The sequence below is a fragment of the Zalophus californianus genome, chromosome 2, assembly GCF_009762305.2.
Source record: "Zalophus californianus isolate mZalCal1 chromosome 2, mZalCal1.pri.v2, whole genome shotgun sequence".
NCBI lineage: Eukaryota > Metazoa > Chordata > Mammalia > Carnivora > Otariidae > Zalophus > Zalophus californianus.
In genome coordinates, this window is record NC_045596.1 from 5,420,497 (window position 1) to 5,442,972 (window position 22,476).

General features: G+C 50.1%; 1 protein-coding gene across 4 annotated transcripts in view; it reads right to left on the minus strand.

The window, feature by feature from the left end:
• Nucleotides 1-2,839: 2,839 nt before the first annotated feature.
• Nucleotides 2,840-22,476, minus strand: part of STK32B (serine/threonine kinase 32B) — a 409,845-nt gene continuing 390,208 nt past the window's right edge. For all 4 annotated transcript variants that reach the window (XM_027597377.2, XM_027597375.2, XM_027597376.2 and 1 more), the window contains 3 exons: nucleotides 20,393-20,524; nucleotides 18,614-18,678; nucleotides 2,840-4,840 (listed from right to left, as the gene is read on the minus strand). In XM_027597377.2, coding sequence (XP_027453178.1) covers nucleotides 4,702-4,840; nucleotides 18,614-18,678; nucleotides 20,393-20,524 — 336 coding nt within the window. In that variant the 3' untranslated portion in view covers nucleotides 2,840-4,701. The remainder of the gene's footprint in view (nucleotides 4,841-18,613; nucleotides 18,679-20,392; nucleotides 20,525-22,476) is intronic.

Here is a 22,476-nt window from a genome sequence, read left to right on the forward strand (position 1 = left end):
CTGGGTTGACTGCTTTTCTGCTACACATGTCTCCACTCTGGAACCCAGACGGAACCCAGACCAATGAAGTGGACTGTGGCTGAATCATACCGGTCACCGTGGCAACCACCCAATAGGTTATAAATGGTTCAAGGAGGAATTCACCTATTATGGCAATGAAATTTCCTCTTGTAGATGGGCACCTGACACTTGCCAAAACCTACTCTCTGCTTAAGCCATGTTGAATAAATTGCTCTTCTTGGAAGATGACCAGATTTCTTTCTTACCTTTGGGACTTTGCAAAAAAGACTTTAGCAACACCCTGCAGGATATGGAACTATTTCTTCCAGAGGTATAGACATAAAGCAAACTACAGGAAAGCACATCCACCATCACACCCTGGTTGTGACCTCAAAGAGTCTTAAGTAGGTGAGGGTGGGGAAATTCTACAGAAGGAGATAAAGAGGAGAGTGACTAAATCCTGGGCTTATTTGATTTTGGTCTCTGATGGAGTAGGACTTCCCAAAGGGAATTTTCACACACTGTCCTCTGCCGGGAATGGCTGTGATCAACCCTTCCTCTCTTCCCCCACAACAAAGGAGGAATTTCTCTTCTGGTTGGTTAGAATCTGAGTCACTGATGGGGCCACTATTACTAATGACTGGAACTGCTACGCTTGGCATCTTGAACTTGCCGGTGCCAAGGTCAAAATTTGAGAAGAGTAGAGGGCCTTGCTAAGACCCTGATTCTGGTCTTCTTGCTTAACTTGAGCTTCTCACAGGGTTCTGCGTGAGGGCTTTGGTGTTGGTATGGTCGCTTGTTCACTGAATCCTATTTTGCTATTGTTTCATGAGCTCCTTTGAGAATCTATTATAGTCGGGATTGGGGACACGAGGAAGGTCTGTCAGCACAACAGGATTCAGGTTTTTCTCATCCTGCCCAGAACATCATCTGAGGGCCCCCCACACTCACCCTTAATTTTTAAGAGTTGGCTAAACATGGCACGTGAAATGAATTTCTGTTCAGAAATGCCACTGGGCTAAGCATAGAACGTGGTTGTACAAATAACTTCCTAGCATTAGGAAAATGCAAAATGGCAGCATTGACCCCTGGGAAGGATCTGTGTGTAATACATCACTCTCTCTACAGAGAGGAAAGAATTAGGGAGGGTGTGTTTGGGAGATGGGGAATCAACACAGAGTGCAGAGACACTGAGAGGGAAATCCATTAATCATGTTTGTCCATGATTACCCAGGAAGAAAAAGCTACTCATGTTCTGTGACAGTAATTAAACATGAGAGAGGTCTCATCATGATTTCATGTTCCTGGTTGGAAAAGGAAATGGTGAGAGGCACAGAGCATGAACTGAATCATCAAAGTCACAGGCATTTGCTAAACGTGGCCGGAGCTGGGAGCCAAGGTGCGGTTGTGTGCACATTTGCACTCCTTCCACATCCACTGGGAACCTGCCTAAAGGCAGCTCTGTGCTGGGGGCCAGCTGTGCATAGCCCACCCTGATGGAATTCACAGCCTGGAGTGGGGAGGAGAGTTTGGGACAATATACTGTAACATGTGCCAGTAAACGGGAAGGCACTCATAGCATCCAGCTTTGGGATTACTATTACTCTAAATATGAATTGTTTTTACTCACTGGCATGAGAATCCTGCAATATATTCCAGTGGAGGCAGGGAGCCCTGTTGACACCACCAGTCTACAGCTTGTCCTACTATGCCTAGATTTCAAATCGCAATCCTAATGCAAATTCTTGCTTGGGTACGAATTTCTCTAATCAGATTGCTTGCTTACCAGTATTGGGCTGGGGCTACATACCCTGGGAATGGGGGTTTGAGTGAGGGATTAGGGAAAACTCTTTGGGCACTTGGAACTCAGGAGAGATGTCTCTGAGGGGGGTGGACAGGGATTGGGTACTCCATTGGGTGGGGGTGGGGGTGGGGCAGCACTGGGACTTGGAGAGAAAAAAACGCCAGGAAGCGGTAGTGGGGCCAGACAGGAGACGGGGGATACCAAAAGGAAGCTTCACCCAGCCCATACCAATTTGTGTTGGGCTTGCTCTTATCTCACTCATTCCAAAATTATTGATTACCTCTTATGAACCAGGCAGTGTTGGGACTGGAATATGGAGGGTGGGGTGCAGACACAGGCCATGAAGAGGACCTGGCCTCTCTTAAGGGCTTGAAGGCAAGGAGGATGAGCCACAGGCAAAAGTAGCCCTACTCTGCATCAGAGCCAAGAGAAAGTTACAGAAAATGCATGAGCAAGCACCTGGAAGAGATTACGTCTGGCTTGCGTTAGTGTTGCTGGGAGACCAGAAGGCATCATGAAGAAGTGGAACTGACCCTTGAGAAGCACGTATTTGACGTGCAAAGATGGGAGTTGAAAGGGATCCCAGGTAGGGACGGCAGGGTGGGCAAAACAGGGAGGCAGCATATAGAGAAGTCTGCGCTATAAAGCAAATGCTGGTTCAGTTGCACTCACATGTGTGCTGTATAAAGGTCTGAGCTGGAATTTGACGTTTTAAGAGTGTTTTCCTCTAGGTAGAAAATTTTCTGTCATTTTCCCGCTAATACATAGATCACACCTTTCTAGTGTAAAATAATCATTATGATGATGGTCATTTAATAATAATAATAATAATATAAATTTTGATCAAGTTGGATGGAGCCTTGAATTGCCAAGTTTGGTTGTATCCTGTGAGTAAAATAAACACATCACCAACTTGGGATCCTTCCCCTCCCATCTTTATGTTTCTAATTCAGCTTGAGCCTTTGACTCAGAGGAACATGGTCAATCCCACCCAACCCCAAATAAGAACAAAGTTGTAAGAAGGAATGTCCAAGAAATAGTTTATTCTGAACAGGAAACAACACTGACTTAAACACAGCCAGGAAATCCAGTGTCTCTCGGGCTGCTTCCAGCTCCTCTCCCCTACATCACGAATTCAGCCCAGCGAGAAATCTGACTTGCTGCCCGGGTCACAGTGAAGAGAGGAGCAACCCTGTGATTTCCTGGAGGGAACAGGACAGTGCCGATGGGGGACAGAGAGTGACAAGTGTGCAAGACAAGTAGACTTATGTGGGCAACATAATCGAGAAATAGGCTTGGTTCAAAGGAGGAAAATAATGACCGTTTCCTGTTTCTAAAATAAAAATACAAAACCACACCATCCATTAAAACATCTCTTAAGATAGCCAAGAGTTGACGTTGACAGCCCCGAGGATTGATTCATGATGTAAAAAGTAAAGACCGGAAGTTGGAAGAAAAAAATGAAAACACACTTGAAATTTTAACCGGGATAAACAGAGTTCAAAGACTCCAGAAGAAAAGTTCAAGGAATCCTAAACACCAAGCTTATTTCTACAGAAAGTGACCTGCCAAATGAGTGACATAGTTTCTCCAGACGATGATGGTGATGCCCACAAAATGTGGTTACCATTCAGTGAGCAGTGCATGCTGGGTGCATCACGCACCGGATGCTGTTGAACCCTATAACAACCCTGCAAGGCTGGTTTTATCATCACCGCTTGAAAACAAGGAAATGACACAAGAGTGATTATGCAGTTTGCCTAAGGTCTTCCGGTTAGTAAACAGCAGGGCTGGATTCTGAACGAGCCTGACTCCACGTCTGAGCTCTGTCCCTGGTGCTAACAGCTTCTCTCCATTCAGAGGCCGGGGTCTCCCCAAAACTGGTCATTCAGCATTTTGTTCCTTGTGTGAGTCTACTCTCCTTCTAGAGTGAACTTTCTAGTCACCCATGCTTCTTTATCCATCAATACAGGGCCACATCATCAGTGGCATTTGGAGGCCCTCTTTAAGACAATGCTGAGGAGACCACTTCACACCCTTCACAGGAAAAACACCTAAAAGGAGGATGGGGACTCAGAATTTGGCTGTGGGACTGAGTTTTGGGAGGAACTCTGATGGCACTCGATAGAGGAGTGACTGATGGTCAGTGACCTGACCTGCTGAAGGGCATCTGCCTGCCATCCCGGTGCAGGGTGTGGGGTCGGGGGTGGGGAGCTGCTGAAATTACAGGTGGGAGGCAGTCTTCTGTGAATAAGGGCAGATGTGCACCTGCAGCATCGAGACTCAGGGGACCAGGCTGGTGTGTAGGCTATGCCCTCTTCAAGGGTCAGAAAGACTGGCCTGGCAGAGAAGGCAAACGAAGACACTTCAGGTTTTGCTCCAGGATTTGGGAATGGTATTCCCATTGGAAGGGCAGGCGCAGAGATGTTTATTTTGCCATTGGGCTGCATTTTCAAAAGTACTGTGTGATGAGCCATGATGGACCAAATTGCAAAGTTGGGTTGGTCTAATTGCTTTGTGGGATAGGAGTGCACTTCAGATATCAAAGTTGTATTTTGCCTGTGTAAACAATTTCACAAATGTCACAGGTTTTGCATGTCTGCTATCCATTTGGCTTCTCCCAATAACCTTGTAGTTAGAGGTGAGACAGAGAGCTGTTTTAACCCCTTTGGCAGATGCAGAAAACAGGCACAGGAAGGGCAAGGTTGTCCAAAGTCACGCAGAGAATCAGTCAGGCACCTGGGACGAGAACCCGGGCTTCCCAGCTCCAAGTTCAAGGCTCTCTCTGCATCTGATGTCATCACGGGTGAGATAGGGACCATCGTAGCACAGAGAGGGGCTTTCGGTGGGCAGGACAGAGATGTGCGCAGTCCCGTCAGGTGGCCACAGGTGGTGGCTTAGCTGCTGCAGCCACGGGAGCAGGAGTGGGCTAGAATGTTGTGGTTGCACCCGTCCTGGAGCTTGCCCTGGGTCTGGCTCCCAGCCCGGCCTTCTGGGTCCAAGAGCTGGCCGCTCTGCCCCTGCTGCCTCCTCAGCCTGCAAACAAACACAGCACAGATCCGAGATGGTTACTCGGAGCAGAGGGTGGCGGGATGTCCAGGAGACACATTTGTGCAACAAGGGCAACTGGGAAGCCCTCAGCCCGTGCCTTCCCTGGGCCAGAGTGTGGTGCCCTGGAGCCAGGCAGGCCTGGGGTCAAAGCCTGGGTCAGGTGCACTCCTGTGAGATATTTAACACACAGAGCCTCAGTTTCCCCATCTGTAAAACGGAGATGACCATTCCTGCCTTATGACTCCCTGTGAAGTCTTTAGGAGCTCACACATGTAATTTGCTTAAACTCACACCTGCATCAGTGTAGGTGAGGAGCCCCACACATCATTCATTCACATGTATGTATTGAATGCCCACTGAGGTACCAGCCATCATGCCAAGGAGCAGGGGAAATCCTGGCCAGCAAAGTAGTCATCTTCTCTGTCCTCACGGAGATTACTGTCTAAACGGGGCAATGGACACTAGTCAAATTATCCTCCAAATAAATATCCAAACAGATGAGCACCCAGCCTTACAAAATGGCCCATGACAAACTGTTAAGGGAGCACGATTCTAAACATTGTATTTCTTAATAGCTGGCCTCCTGATCACCCTCCACATGATCTAAGATGTCAACACCCTTCTCTTTGTGATCTGCAAGTTCAGGTTCACGCACTATCCCACTGCGTGCATACTGTAGGCAAAAAATAAAATGGAGACATTTAAGGAGAGAGCGAGAAGTCTGAAAGCGGGAAGAAGACAGCTCTCAGTACTTGCTACTCGGGCACTGTTGGACAAGCTGCCGTCTTCTGGGCCTCAGTTTCCCTATCTAAACCTGGGATTCTACCATTCACTTGGAGGAGGCTAAGGGGATCAGAGAGAATGTGTGTGAATTATCAACTATGGGGCTGAAAAGAATAAGATTGCCACAGTTCTCTTTGCTCTGAAAGATGCAGGTTTCAGCCTGAATTTACTTTTCACATTAGGAGGCTCTGTCAAACAGAGTGCAGACCTACTGCCTGATGTAGGTGAAAGAGCCATTTCACTTAGCAAACATGCACGTGCGCGGCACTGCGGATGGCCCCCGGATGACTATGACACAGTCCATGGCCCTGACGGGTCACAGGACCCTTGTCTGTGTGTGCACGCATGCTTGGTGGTGTTTTCTAGTGTTTGCAACAGTGTTAGGATTTGAGTGAGTCCTTTGGGTTATGCTGAAGTACCAGCAGCAACACAGGATTCTGAAGACCCTAAACTTGGTGGCCACTGCCTCCTACCCTTTGTCCACCCACAGGGACGAGGACCAGGTGTGCAGTCCCTCTGGCCCCGAGGCTTGTGGCGGTCTAGGTAGCATACCTGGGAAAGGCGGTTAGGGTTAACATTCATCATCCTAGTGGAGGAGGGGCAGCACCCAGAGAGCAGGCTGGGATCCAGAAAACAAAGTGGGGGGGTGGGGAGAGTCTAGTGCAAGGACAGGGGGTGGTTGGACTTCCTGGGCAGGGCTGGGAACTGCCTGGGAACCTTCCTCCCCTATCCCTTCTCTGTCCTCCCCTCTACCCTAGGAGACTCTCTCAGGCACCTCTGGAAAGAGTATCAGATCAAAACTAGGGAAAACTCAAATGGCTAGGAAACTAAATGGGAAACACCAGCATTTCCAGGTAATGCCACATAATTCTCTGGGTGTATCACAAGGTAAAGGTGAATCCTATTAGGATTTTCTTTTAAATGCTCAAACATAGCATAGATAGCATTGCCGTCTCTAGACTCCTGTACTTCCCTGACACAAAATATAGCTTCAAAAGTTGCATAATAAAGAGTGGAGCAGATGAGGGAGGGATGGATTTGGAAGTCTTGTGTAGGTCAGGGAAGGCTTCCTGCAGGAGGCAGCATTTGAGCTGGACTTTAAGGATTGGTATGGAACAGGGGTAGTGGGAAGGAGGGACAGGGATTTGAAATGAAGGGACATGAGTGAGGTAAGGCACAGAGAGTAGAGCAAAACATTGCAGCATGGACCAGCATCCTTTTTGGAGCTGATGTTTTAGGTACTTTGGCTCCTTCTTTTGGTCAGAATTATTTAGAGTAAAACTAGCAGTTTCAAGCCCCCATACATATTTTATGTATGAAATATCATTCATAGAATACTGTGACCATAAGCACTAGACCCTACAGCATTAACTGAATGAGGTATGGGTCATCCCCATGGCAATCTATCATCAGATTCAGTGTGAACCAAGGTGGCTGAATCAAGAAAGAAGGACCTTTCTCTAGACTTCCATCCATCCACCTATAGTCTGTGGAGCTACAATTCTAATACAGTTCTGGAAGGCACCAAAGCCTGCATTATTCCCACTATATCTGCACCCCCACTCATCCACCAACAATTCACCATCCATTCTCCACCCACTCATCCATATATTCATCCACTTACTTACCCATCTGCCCTTTTTCTACCCCATCCATCCATCCATCCATCCATCCATCCATCCATCCATCCATCCATCCGTCTATCCATCCATCCATCCATCCGTCCATCCGTCCGTCCATCCATCCATCCGTCCATCCATCCATCCACCCATCCACCCACCTATCCATCCATCCATCCATCCATCCATCCATCCATCCATCCATCCATCCACTCACCCATACATCCACTTCCATATGTCCACCCATCTGTCGTACTCCCAGCTCCATCTATCCACTCCTCATCCACTTACTATTTACCACCCACCCACCTCTCATATACACAGCCATCCATCTACCTCATCCATTCATTATCCTCACATCCATCAATACATCCATCCGTGCTCCCACCTACTCCTCATCCATCTCTTTGTCCACCTATTCACCTATCCATCCGTCCACTTCATCTATTCACTATACACTGATCTGTTGATCTCCCCACTTACCCCCATTTCCTCACCCACCCACCACCCATCTATCACCTATTCGTCAGCTGCCCATCTACCCACCCACCCACCCACCCACCCATCCATCCATCCATCCACCACCCTCCCATCTTATCAATGTCCTTCCACTTTCCACCCACTCACCCACCCATTCAGTCCCCTCCCTTTCCACCAGCACTGTCTGTGGCTCACAGTGGAAGGGGCTGTGGAGCAGGGCAGAGAGCAACCAGTGAACATTCACTGTGACAGTCTCTGCTAGAAGGAAGCGGCATGACATAGCACCAAGGGCCCGGGCTTAGAGCCAGGCTGTTTCTGTCCTTGGGTCTGCCACTTACTAGCTATGTCACTTTGGGAGGCTGGATTCAAACCCAGGGCTATCATTCTCCAAGTCCCAGGCTCTATTCCACTGACTCTTGTGCCATTCAATCCTGACCTGGAGGGAAGAGAGCATGGAATGATTTTTCCATGCTCTTAAGGAATTAGAAAGGCCCATGTTGTTCAGATAGGAATCTGTGAACCAAGACAGAGATATGAAACCATTATGATTGAGGCTCTGAGAGCTCACTTCTATGACTTGCCCGCAGCTCGGTTATTTGTAACTCTGGAAGAAATGAAAAAGGATTTTACATATCCTACTAGGCAGAGCTCAAGTCTGCTGATTCAAATTGGCTGGTTATCTCCGCAATGGCAGGAACACTTAATTTTCTCTGCCGACTTATCAAATTAATTGTCAGCTTTGTGGCCAGAATTCCAAGTGACGAACATGAGTTCCCTCAACCTCCCGAACTCCACCATCAGACGCCAGAAGGAAGCGCTCTGAGATAGTGAACCTCGACCAAGGAGAGTAGGACACACATTAAAATTTGTAATAAATCGGGCTGGAGGCATTTTTCAAAGGCAAAGTATTTCAGAAGAGTAAAATAAAACGATTAGCAATCAAAGTCATTTCAAATCAAGCTACTTCACACAAGCAGGATGGAGTCAGCTTAATACCAACATCCATCTGCTACGGACTTTCTGTAGGTGAGGCCTGGCCTCTGATGTGAGAGCCTGGTTTTTGTGTATGTAGTCAACATAAGGTGCTTTCACACCTATTCCTAGCATTCCACTGGCTCTCCCTGTGTATGTTTCCTGGCTTGTGTAGAAACATGGATGGAGGGGCAAAGTGGTGTAGTGGGAGACTGCAAGGTTGGGAGTCTCTGCAGAGTTAGGTCAGAGGCCCAGCTTCACCATCACTGGCCAAAAGGCTGGGCACTCGCAACTTCTTCAAGCCTCTCTCTCCTCACCTGTAACACAGGGATGGGAGAAGATGAACCACTGTGTGCTATCCGCCTGTCTGTCCCATAGCAGGTACTTTTTTTTTTTTTTTTAAGATTTTATTTATTCATTTGAGACACAGAGATACAGAGAGAGAGAGCGAGCATAAGCAGGGAGAGAGGCAGAGGGAGAGGGAGAAGCAGGCTTCCCACTGAACAGGGAGCCCGATGTGGGGCTCGATCCCAGGACCTGGAGACCATGACCCGAGCTGAAGGCAGACGCTTAACTGACTGAGCCACCCAGGCGCCCCTAGCAGGTACTTTATAAAGGGCAGCTATTTTTAAAAAGACCTTATTTATTTATTTGAGAGAGAGCACATGAGCGGGGGTAGGGGGGCAGTGGATGAAGGCAGAAGCAGACTCCCTGCTGAGCAGGGAGCCTGACCCAGGACTTGATCCCAAGACCCTGGGACCATGATCTGAGCCAAAGGCAGATGCTTAACCGACTGAGCCACCCAGGCAAAGGGCAGCTATTTTTATGGTGATGATCACAGTGTGGGGATACTCCCCTTTTGCAAATGGGGAAGGTGAGGATCAGTAAGTAAAACTTAACTACCTGCCTTAGTTCTGATGAATGTCTCCCAACAAGGAGGTCCCCAGAGATGGCTCTACAGGCCACATCCTGGGTGGGGAGGGGGTTGGGGCAGAAGACCTGGAGGAGTAGAGGGTGCTGGAATGGGGTACACACGGGTGGCTGAGGGTCAGGACCCAGAAGTAGGTGAAATAGGACAACAGGCTGAGTACAAGAGAATCCACCCCTAGCATTTATGGGGGGGTGCAGAGGGGCCCTCAGACCAGGGAAGACCAGGGCATGGAACTGGAGACTGGAACCAGGTCTCCTGACTTGTTGTGTGTCTCTCATCCACTGGAAGGGGCCACAGCATGACATCTGTGTCTTCTCAGCAGCACAGCAACCCGCCCGCGGCAAGTGCACAAACCACGTGTGTCGGAAGCATGGGCGGGGCCAATAAAGGAATAAGTGCCCACCCTTTATTAGGCAGGATGTTTGCCCAGGTTGGCAGGCTCTGTGTCAACATCCCAAGGGGGAAAGAAGGCCAGGTGTAATTAAATGAAACAACAGGGTGTCCTAGCTGGACAAAAATTGGATTGTCATTTGTAGAACTGATGAGTCACGGCCCTTGTGGGCAACAATTCACGTGAGTTAACATGCATGGATCTTTTTCTCTTGTAGCTGAGGGAGTTGGGATAGGTTGTTACTGTGTGTGTGTGCGTGTGTGTGTATGTGTGTGTGTGAATTAAAAAAATTAAGGCAAAGTGATGTTTGACACAGCACTTAATGGATATGGTCTGATAATTTTGTATATAACGAATTATATGAGCAAACACTTGTGTAGGGCTGATTATGTGGCAGAGGCTGTTAAGTACTTAACATATATTAACTTTCTTGTCCTAACAATCACCCTAGGAAGTAGGTATTTGTATCCCATTCTGCAGATGAGGACACTAAGGTACTAGTGTGAGGTCCAAGGTCACAAAGCTAGCAAGGATCAGTATTCAAAACCAGGCAGTCTGACTCCAGAGTCTGTGCTCTTAGCTATTATGTATACTGCTTCTCTGTGGTTCGTGAAAACCAGAGATGAAGTACCGGAAAGTTCTGGAAGGGCACATGCCAAACCGAGCAAAGCCTATTGGGTTAGGGCTGGGAGGTGGCTATGGAAGGGAAGAAAGCAGTCATTTTCATGTACACTGCAAGAATCCCTTCTCTAGCATCCCTAGCAGAGACCAGTCTTAGCAGAACCTTGCTGCCCATCCCTCAAGACAGCCCTCTGCAACGGGGGAATAGCTCAGAAATGCAACAGAAATCTGCTTGCGACTGCTGTTTCCCTTTGGCCTTTGGTGTGTTTTCTAGAATTAGTCTCTCTCTTCAATTCTTAGAGGCCCCCTGGGTGGACCATTTGCCATTGTCCCCTAGGTTCACTCAGCCCGGCTCAGTGCCTGGGAATCTGACTTGGGGGGAGCTCCCAAGCCCTTGGTCAATGGGGAGCCCCGCAGAGATCAGGAGGAGCAAGGGGAGTCAAGTTCGGGCATCTGTTCCCCAGCCCTGTCCCTCAATGGTCTCCCTCTTCCTCTCTCTTCCTGGCTTCCGTGAAGCCCCAGTGCCCTGCACTAGCCTGTGTGTGAGTGGTGGGACATACAGAGGGCCTTTTCAACTAACATCTCCTCTGAGTATTTCCTCTGGGATTCTGACTGATAAAAACACAAGACCGGAAAGACGCTTCCTTAAGGAAAAATTCAGTACACCTGGCTGTTCTACTTTCAAACCTCATCACTTACTGGGAAGATCACCTTATCTCACAAGTTCAGTAACAGCCTTTGGCCAGAAGCATTAAAATTCTGTTTTATCTGCTGTTGCCTAAAGCAAACGTATTTGAGGGAGTCTCTGGAGGGAGCCCGCTACACCACGGGTGTGATACAGTGAAAGGTAGCGGGTTATCTTGGATCCTCTCCCTCTCTCCCCCACTTTGTAAATAGATCCGGCTGGGGCAGAATGGAAGGGAAGGCAGTCTCAGCTCTTGGAGTGATGGGGACTGAGATATATTGAGCGTGTTCTCTGACACCTCCTCACTGAACGCCTATGTCCACCTTCCAGAGAAGAATTAACAATGCCCCTGGTGAGGATAAGAAGGGACATCAAAAAAGAGCGACAGGGGGTGGGTCACACCGCTTTCCCGACCCAAGCCCAGGCTCAAAAGGAGGACTTTGCTCTTTCCGCCTTCCCAGCCTCGTGTCTCTTCCTGCATACCTGCATGAGCAGATTTCTCTAGAGTTAGAGGTGAGGCTGATCTTCTGTGTCTGAGCTGGCTTGCAGGTGAGACTTGCTGGGTCCTCACTGATTTGGGTGCACAAGAAAAGCATGCACCAGCAGCCCTGTGGATGGGCAGTCACTAATGGCATTTACCAGTCTGATCTGCCCCTTTCTCCGAACCAGGCAGGATCTCACTTCCGGGCTCCTGGGGCTGGGCAGGCCGTGTGCCCAGTTCTGGCCAAGGAGGGTGAGTAGAAACGCTACCAACAGGCTGGAGCAGTGCTGATGCTAGACCCTCTCAAAGTCTCCTCTGTCACTGTGATGTTCCAGAAATGCTGCTTCAGGCTGGGTCTTGGAGTGAGGAGGATCATGGTGACGTGGGAGCAGCAACCCCCATCCCCCTCATGACCTGCCATAGACATATAACGTGAATAAGAAACAAACCTTTGCTGTTGTAAGCCACTGCGTTTGGGGATTTGATCTGGGTGTAGGCTCAGAAAGGGGATGCGGAGTTCCAGACACTGGTCTCTTGGTGAATAATGGCCTCAGGGCAGTTCTGGGTTGCAGAGTTCCCTTGGGGAAGCCCTGTGGCTCCAGACAGGGATCTTTGAGAGTTGAGGGGCCTGAGGGGTCCACTTTGGGGCTGTCACCTCTCTGCCTGGGCAGCCAGCCCTGTCTGTCCCCTCACCCTCCATGCCCCCATCCATGTTTCACCTGCCCAGCAGAGGTCAGATGGAAAGCCAAGTGGGACTGACTGCTTTCTCTTCATTATCTGCCCTAGCCTTCAATATCTGTCACGCACCCTTTTCTTTCCTCTCCTGGACTCAATTAACCGTACACTATCAATTCCACTTTCCCAGTGAAGAGCATTGCCATCATTTTGCTTTTGTGGCTCTGGGTTCAGACAGCAGCTGCTGCCTTTTTATAGACCTCACCTCCCTGGTCCTCGCTATTGATTGGGTAAGGGCCGGCACTTGACCCAAGCCGTACCAATCAGAGGCCTCCTCGACGGTCAGATCGGATTGGTCCAGGGAATGTCACCTGACCCAAGTTGGGCCAATCAGAGCCATTCCCTGGGATACTAGAATTTCAGATCTGGAAAACCTTCTCCTTCTTGCCATTCCCTCAGCTTCCTCTTTCATCTACTTTCTTGAGGTCGGTGGTAGAGCTGGGAGACTCTGGAGCTCTCAGCTCTGTGTCTTCCACTGTGTGGAAAGAAGTGGTTTACACTAAAAGAAAATGACTTCAAAGTGCAGAGAAACAGAAAATCGCCTGGAGGAGGAAGGAGTGCGTCCTGGTCTGGGTCCCTGTGACAGGAGCCCCTCAGTGAGTCCAGTCTCACCTAAGCCATTAGCCTTTTCTCTCCATCCCTTGTAGCTACGACTGTCTCAGGGAATTCAGCATTTATGCTGGTATCTGTCTCCGTAACCTCCCCGGGCCACAATGAGAAGCAATGGGACATATGTGGATGGTTATTAAATTTATTAAAATATCACTAATTTATTTTTGTGTCACATGTCCATCCTTTCGAAATCACTATAATTTTTATTTCGCACTACTTGTAAAATAACTTTTCTGAGACTAACAGGCATGTTTAAAATTTTGGTTAAAATTTGGGAGGAATCCAGGGTTCATGGCTGCCATGAACCTTGATCAGTCCCTGGAAGGTGTGTGTGTTTCTCAGGGCTGCCTGATGAAATGGGTGAAACGTATTCTCTCGAAGTTCCGGAGGCCAGAAGGCTGCAATTCAAGGTATCAGCAAGGCTCTGGGGGAAGACCCTTCGTCGTCTCCTCCAGCTTCCAGGGGTTGCCAGTAATCCTGGCCATACCTTGGACTGTGGCTGCATCGTTCCGGTCTCTGCCTCCGTCTTCAATGTCCCTCTCCTTACTGAGACCCTAGTCGTTGGAATTACGGTCCACCCTCATCCGGTTCGACATCATCCTAACTTGATTATTTCTGCAAAGACCCTCTTTTAAAATACAGTGGGGGGGGGCAGTCTGGTAGCTCATCATATCCTTTTAAGGAACACGGTGCAACCCACAAAGCCGGCATTTCAGGCAGAGAATCTGAGGCTTTTTCATAAGAAGCCTGGGGGCGGGCCCAGAGCTGGATTAACTGGAGGAAATCAACGTTAAGGATCCTAAGAGAAGTTGCCAATTGCCCCTAAGCACTTATTTCAGACCATCTTACTGTTTATATTCCAATTTTTACGTACATTCTGGGTGATGCTCTTCCTTTGCTTCACTTGGATATTTTAATTAAAGTTTCAACGTCTATAAAAAGTTAAAGGCGAGAGCCAGAGTAGTAGAGTGGAAAGAATATGAAAGAGCTCAAGCCACCCCGGACCTATGTGGGACCCCAACTCTACAAAACACTGACTGCTAACCTCAGGCAAATGACTCCTTTTCTCTAGACATCAGCATTTACAAGTCAAGGTTATGGTGTTGATTTATTTTAGAGAAGATGCAAATGCACCTGGCCCAGTGCATGGCATGTGACAGGTTTGTGATATATGCACATAGTGATAGTATTATCTCATTTAATTGGCTGGCAATGAGATTTGTAGATGTAACAGAGAACATTAGATCAGGATTAAAACAACATTTACTTCAAGACAGACCATTAGAGATCCTATTTATAATTTTCAAATTCACACACAGCCTCATTTCATAAAGGATTTAATAAGGCCTCTGAGTATTCCCATATAAAATAAGGTACCTCTGTTTTACTATGGAGAACTGATTGAAGGAGAAAGAAGACAGGAGTTTAAATAATTGAAGTCTGAGCAGACCAATGACAGCATGCGCTCCTAAGACAAACAGGGTCGTATGGACGCAGGGCTATTTGTTAGGGACTGCGTGTCACCCCTCAGCCCATTGGAAACCCGCCATGCTGTATTTTCCCGGGTCTTTCACTGGCTCGGGGGAATATGTCAGGATCGGGGGCCCCTTTTCAACCAGGCTGCAGTTTCCCTTGATGGAACTGGCAGAGGGCCCTGACTCCCGGGTGATTTCCTGATCTCGAGTGTTCATGGAACTATCAGGATTCTGCAATCCAAGCACCTGCTAGGCTGTCTTCATCTGTGGCTGAAATTCCTCCTGCTCTTCCAGGTCACTGAACTGCTTTTCCCTGGCCATTTTCCTGGGCTTTGGAGAGGCGCCACCTTGCTTAGTGGAGCAGCGATCCCAGAAAGCCTGGCCTCACCTAACACAGTCACTTGGGCCCTTCCCCTCTGCCTCAGACCTTCTGAGATTCAGAGAGGCCACTATAGTCAGAGTTAGGCTTTTATCAGCTTCCCTAACTGTGAAATGGGGGGGAAATGTGCTACAAATAGAATCGTGATGAGAACGGAAGGAGCAGATGGGGGCAGGGGCTCCCCCCACCCCACAGTTTAGAACAGAGGTGCTCTCAGCTGTTTGTTGGCTCTCTTTCCTGTCCATCCTCACCTAGAAATGACGTTTGGACCCCACGAGCAAATCTCAAAGACTGGAGAGAACCTCAATGCGCTGGCCTTGATTTCAGAAGGCGGGGTCCTTGAAGTTCGCCTCTCCCTAGCGATGGGGCTAGGGGACGTGCCAGTGGAGAAGGTCTCCCCTTTACAGATTAATCTGCAAGTTGCAGGCAGAACACCTTCCTGCCTTCCCCCATGGGCTGCTGAAGACATGAGAGGGATATCAAAGTACTCTGCCAATGGCACGGACCTTGTAAAGTCAAGGACCGCTGATACCCAGGCCAGCCCTTGGTGCGGAGCCCTAGGTGCAGAGAGGCTGGGACCATCCCTGCCCCCGTGCTCATGGCACTGAGGGCAGTAGGACCAGGGCCTGCCCTGTTCATCCAGTTCCTGAGCCTGAAAGGAATCATAACTTCACGCTTCTTGGCCTCCATCCCCCGGTGACTCCGGGCCACAACAGAGGGTCCTTATCTCACTGCTGGGGTCCTCCGGGGAGGCCACCTGGGCAGATGAGGTCACAACACATTTTGATTGTTCATCTCTCTGTGGCCTTGGTCCAGGCATCCCACCCTGGTCCCCATCTGAGCCTGGCGGTAGCTTGCTGCTGTCGTACTGTCCCGGGATGGGTAAGGAGGGCAGACTGCGGTCATGTGAACGAGTACGATCTTGTGCCTGTAACGTCCGGGTTCACCGACAGGTGATATCTACGCAGCTGGTGGGAATTCCTTGTTCAACATTAAATATGCGGGGCAAGGAGCTCCAGGGCTCTGGAGCCTGATTACCTCCATGGAACCCCAGCCCTGCCCCCTCTTAGCCATGTGCCCTCAACCTGCCCTTCTTCACCTATAACGGGGTGGGGCTCATAGGATGGATGGACAGACTGCATGGCATAGACTGGGTGCCCAATAAAAGTGTGCCCTTGTGGTCATCTGCTCCATGCAAGCCAGTGCCCCACCTGGATGCACTGGAGAGACACCCCAAAGACACCATGTACGGAAGTACCCCCTCCCTTCAGGTCCTGAAGCTCATTCTATCAGAATGGGAGCCACGTGAGAACAGGGGGGGCTTGCTCCCAGCTGTGTCCCCTTGTATCTGACCCTGAATAAACATCTGCCGAACAGCTGGAAGAAAGCACATGCAGTAGAAAGAGCCCAGGATCTAGGGGATGGGAGATTAGATTTCAAGTCCTTCATATTTCAGTTCAGAGCTGCAGACGTGGGGAATCCTGATAATACGCACCTCAGAAAGTGTGGACAGTAAGGATCAAAGCAGTGACTCCTCACCAGGGCGACCTGCCTGCTGGGGAACATCGGGCAACGTCTGGGGTCAGTTTTGGTCGTCACAACGACAGAGGGGCTACCGGTATCTGTGGGCGGAGGCCACAGATGCTGGTAAACATCGTACAAGGCACAGGACAGTCCCCGCATCGAAACATTGATGTCAGTCGTCATCCAATGTCGATAGGACCGAGGCTACGAAATCCGGATTAAAGAAACGGGATCTCAAACCATAAAACCATATCCTGATGTCGCTTATTATTATTAATAGTATTATTTAGTATAACAAATGGCAGAATTCGATTTTTTTAAATATAACATTTTCAGGGCCTCCAAACGTCACTTTAATGTGGTTTTAAGTCTGTCATTTTCTTTAAGAGATAGCACAGATAGAAAATCCAGCTCCTGAAACTCCTCTCTCACCAGGGGCTCCCGATTCTGGAAAACTCTGTCATATGCTATTGAAAAGACCTTTTGGGAAAACTGCACTCATCTCTTTGGCCCCAAATAGAAGGACACGACCCACAGTGTGTTCCTCAAGCTAATGGAAGCCTCAGATGCCAAGGCCTTCAAGTCCCTGGACCACCCTGGCCACCTGGCCTGGTGGCCTTCTGTCAGTTGAGACCAGAAACCAGTAATAAGCTGTGTTTCTAGAAAATTAGGCAGTGCTCATTTAAATTTTGCTCTCTGTTTAGAACCTGAGGTCCAGAGAGGTTGGACCCAGGGCATGTCTTCCGCGTCGCCACAGTGACCCCTCCACGTCTGCATCCCAGCATCTCCCCTGCCACCTGCGAGCGTCCTGAGGGCACTGGCCCTGCTCGATCTACTTCCATGTCTCAGGGTCCAGTCCAAGATTACGGCTTCCTGTTAAAGGACTGAATGAGAATCTCCTAGAGGAGCTGGCGTGGCTGATGCCTGCCTGCATCCCCCGGGCACTGCATACTAAGGATGGCTTTCTCATTGAATGCGGGGGAGGAGAACGTTTTCTCTGCCCCAGGGCTTGTTCTCCCTGAGGAAGCACACCGGCTCTGTGCAGGGGCCAGGTAGCCATGCAGGGGTGAGGCCCTCGGGAGCACACTTAGTTAAGCCCAGGAGGGCTCAGAGCTGCAGCTCCCTACCCCAGAGCAAGGGAGACAGAGGGCTGGAAGGTTTGCGGTTTTAGATAGGGATTCTTGTGACCAGCTCAGAACCTGTCAGAGGAGGCTCCGTTTGAGCACACTCGGTCTCTCTCAGCAGAAGTTCTCAAACTATGAGGCGTCCAAATGACACCAAGATCATGTTAAAATGCAGATCACCAGACCTGTTCGCTCACCAGCCAGCTTCTGACTCAGAGGGTACGGTATCGATTTCGTAAGGCGGCTGTAACACATCACCACCATCTGGGAGGCTTACAACAACAGAGATTTATTGTCTCTTGGTTCTGGAGGCCAGAAGTCTGAACTCAAGGTTGGTAGCCCGGGTTGGTTCCTTCTGGAGGCTGAGGGAGAATCTGGTCCAGGCCTCTCTCCCAGCTTCTGGGGGCTCTGGGCCATCCCTGGCGTTCCTGTCTCCATATCCTTGCGGCTTTGGAGTCGCATGAGGACTCCGACCTTGTCAGGCATGGTATCCACAGCCTCATTTAATCTTGCAACAACCATACAGCAAGGGAGGGATTTCCATCCTGTCTATGCTGAAAATGAGGCTTAGTGAAGTGAGCCGTCCCGTCCTGTATGGTCACTCTGGTAGGGGCAGGTCAGTCTGGCAGGGGCAGACCTTGGGCGGTTTCCATCCAGAGCTGTGGCATCGAGCCATCCCTGAATCAGCCCCGCTGCACCGGCAACCCTGTGTGCCGGCCCGGTCCTGCCATGGCTACCCCACTTTGCATGAAGACCCTGAGGTCCAGGGAATGAAGGTGGTGCCTGGCTTGCATGGCAGAGGCAGGATTAGAACACGGGGTCACCTGCTGCTTCCCTTCCCGCACCATGGCTGGCTTCACGGGGGGCCAGGGACCACCATTCTCCTGGGGAGAGCTGCTGCCATCTGGGAGGGCCTCTGTCCAGCAGATGCTGGTGGGGGACTTACTTCTCTCTGTTGAATATGATGAATTCCTTCCGCACGGTCTCCAAGCACTGCTGGAGGTGTCCATTCTGCCAAAGAGCAGAGAGGGGAGCGTAAATGATGGAGCACCCTCCAGGGAGCCAGGACAGAGGAGTGACCATGAACAAAGCTGGATCTAAATGGGACTGCTGATGCCTGGGGCCGGGGATGAGCTATGTGGCTGAGCAGCCCTGACGGTACCGGCGGCTATAGGGGGAGCCTGGCAGATGAAGATGTTTGCCTCAATTTTAAGCCATTAAATCCAACTTAAAAGTCATGTTGGAATGGAATATGGGTTGAAAATCATGAAGTTGGTTTCCCGATTGCTGGAGTGTTCATTAGGCCTATTAAGAAGTGGGATGGCGGGGGGAGAATTTCAAGACCACCCTGCAAAGGTTCTCACCCTCTTCCAGAACAGATGCCAAGAACAAGTGCTCTGTAACCCAGGTCGTAGAGACTGGGTGAACGCCGGATGGGTACTGCACACCTGTGCGGAACACCGCCCCCCCCTTGCGCCCTTGTTAACACGCACGTAGGTGTCTCCAGACCAGCTTCTGCATTAGGCTCAGCGGGCCTAGGGCCTAGGGCCTAGGGCCCACAGTACTTTTAGGGGCTACAAAGATGTTTTGATTTCTTTTAAAATAAGGAGGGGAGAAAAAGAACTTTTAGCATTGAAAGCTACCTTCATCTTCATACCCATATGGCTGTCAAATATAATTTTAAATCTTTTTTATGGGGGAATAGGCAGCTGTGGGTTGAATCATGCCCCTTAGAAAGATGTGTCAAGGGGCGCCTCGTTGGCTCAGTCCGTTAAGTGTTTGGCTCTTGGTTTGGGCTCAGGTCATGATCCCACAGGCTGTGGGATTGAGCCCTGAGTCCGGCTCCGTGGTGAGCAAGGAGCCTGCTTCAGATTCTTTCTCCTCCTCCCTCGCCCGCTACTCCACCTCACTAGCTCTCTCTCGATCTCTCTAAAATAAATAAATGAAATCTTACAAAACAATAAAAATAAAAAGACGTGTTGAAGTCCTAAGCCCTGGTAATGGTGAATGTGACCTTATTGGGAAACCGGGTCTTTGAGGTCCTACTAGAGTAGGATGGGCCCTCAACCGACCTCTGGTGTCCTTAGAAGAAGGCCCTGTGAAGGCCCAGAGACACGGACAGGAGGGCACCACGCGGCGAAGGAGGCAGGTACCGGTGGAAGCAGCTGAAGCGCAGGGGTCAAGGACCGCTCGAGCCACTGGAAGTGGGAGAGGCACTGAAGGACCCCCCCGCCCCGGCGCAGCCTTCGGAGAGAGCGTAGCTCTGTCCATACCTTGATTTTGAACTGCGGCCTCCAGAATTGTGAGAGAACACGTTTTGGTGGCTTTAAGTCACCACGTTGTGCCCGGGGCCCACGAAGGGCGGCCCCCCCACCCCCAGGGTGCCTCCACAGCACAGTCTTTCCAGAGCGCGCCCAGGACTGCCCGGCACGGTGCGGTGTCCCCCCGCATGGCACGCGTTCCTCCACTCCTGCCCAGAGATGCACGAGGCCCCTGCACTAGGACTCGCGGCCACGTGAGCGGCGCGTACGGACACGTGCACCCGCGGCGGTTCCCTCGGTCTCGCTGTAAAAACCACTCCATCGATGGAGCCATTTTACTGACTGCAGATGCAGGTGTGTGGAGAGGCCGAGTGACAGGCCTAAAAAGCAGTCTCGCTCCTTTCCGTTCCCTGGAGTCTAGGATTCCTTCCCCTCCCGGGGTCCGCTCCTGAGAGCCCGCTCACCAGAGGACAGCTGTCCTTCGTGCCGTCTTTGGACCTGTTCTTCGCCAACCTCTTTTTCTTTTTGTGCAGAGGCTTGGATTCGAGGATCATTTCTTCAAGTTCAAATGTGGGATCACAGTTCAATCTCCCCTTCTGAAAGCAAGCAGAAAAGCAGACTCGAGTGTCTTGGTTCCCCCCATCCTTGGACATTCATTCATTCATTCATTCCATCCATCATTCATTCAACGTAATGATTGACTATTACAGTGGGGTACACAGTTACGTCTTTTTTTCCTGGTGAGGAGAAGCACATTCTCCCTGCAGACCTCGTTCATTTATACTCGTAACCCCCAACCCCATTCACATCCCCATGACTCCTCGGTCTCCTTCCTGTGAAGGTTCCTTTTGCCAGGCTGAGTTCAGTTTCCCAGTCTGACTCAATCACTTATTTTATCACACACACACGTTCTCATGTTATGACTATTTTTTCTATAACTATCCTTTTTAAAAATTTAGCTTTAAAATGCCACTTCTGGCCATAATCCTCCCAGTTCCCCATGCCAGCTCCCTCTTACCCCTCAGCTGGAGACAGGCTAGGCTCCACCCGCTTTGGTCAGGAGGAATTTTGTCCCCCTGACTTCTGGACTGCGCACCCAAGGTGCCAGGTGGCCGTTGTCCATCCTGGGACCCAGCTAGGGACGCCAGTCCCCTCAGGCAATACAGCTTGGTGGTTATGCCATCCACAGTCTGGAGGTGCGCAGGGACCTCTTCCAAAAATCTGGTCCAAGTCTTTCCTGGCCTGATTTATCTGCCATTCATTCATTCACTCATTCATTCACTCACTCATTCATTCCTTTCAATGCAGGCTCTGGATATAGACTCCCTGAGGTCAATTTCTCACTGAGTAATCGTGGGCAAGTTACTTAACCTGAGAATACTACCTATGAGAAGCACTTCCCTGTCATGGAACTTATATGAGATAACGCACGTGGAATTTTAGAACAATGCCTGGCACGCACAACACTCAATCCCGTTGGACCATTATCATTCATCCATTTATATCTGTGTGACAATCACACATCAAGAACTTCTAGTGCCTTCTAGCACCACCCATTGCTCTGGGGTCTCTCTCAGGCAGAGGCCAGCCCAGGCTACATGGGCTCTGGCCTCCGAAGCTCTCAGGGGATGGCAGACGCACTGTAACAGGATGATATTAACTGCTCATGTACATCTACGCACCTGTCTGGTGGAGGATCAGAGAGGCTGCAATTCACTCTAGGTAAGGAGGTGGGGGGCTGGCCTGGGGCGTGTCCCATCGGAGGCAATGCTTAAGTTTGCCTCCCTCCCAGAAGGCGGTTACCAAGACCCTCAAATGGGCCAGTCACTGGGTTTGAAGCGGTCTTGAAGGAGGGACAGGAGATGCCAGGGGACAAGGAGAGGAAGGGCATCCCCAGAGGAGGAAGTAGCATGTGCACAGGTACATGGCTAAGAAACAGTGTGGCCAGAGAGCACAACTGCAGGCATCCGGTGTGGCTGAAGCAGGGGTCCTCTGCGCGTGTTTGTGTGGAAGTGTGCATGAGTGAGAGTGTGCATGTGCTTGTGAGTGTGCATGAGTGTGTTTGGGTGGGCTTGGGGAAGAACAGGAGGTGCAGTCTACAAAAGGCTGATGGACACAACCCACGTTGGCCCCAAGGGTCACCCAGGCATCTGGCACACAGCCTCGGGGAAGGCTCAGCTCTGGCAACAGGGAGATTGCTTTAGGCAATTTGTGCTCCATACAAAGGACTGCATCAAGATCCCTGGGTTTCGTCAACCTGGCCTACACCGGGCAGAAGAGGACCACCAAGGAGGCTAGCGTATTTCTCTGGCATATCCAGAGTGTGCATTCGGAGGGAAGCCAACCAAGGGAAGCGAGTCCAGAACTCCAGCCGGCTTATTAATTAAAACAGCCATTACCAGAGTGGTATTTACTGAGGGCTCACTGAGTACCAGGTCCTGCTCTGAGTCTTGGGAGACCTCTTGGCATTTACTGTTCCCAAGTTTGGTTGGGGGGTGTGTGATCTCTCTCATCTCCCCAGCACAGGTGAAGAACCCCTTCTGGTGTA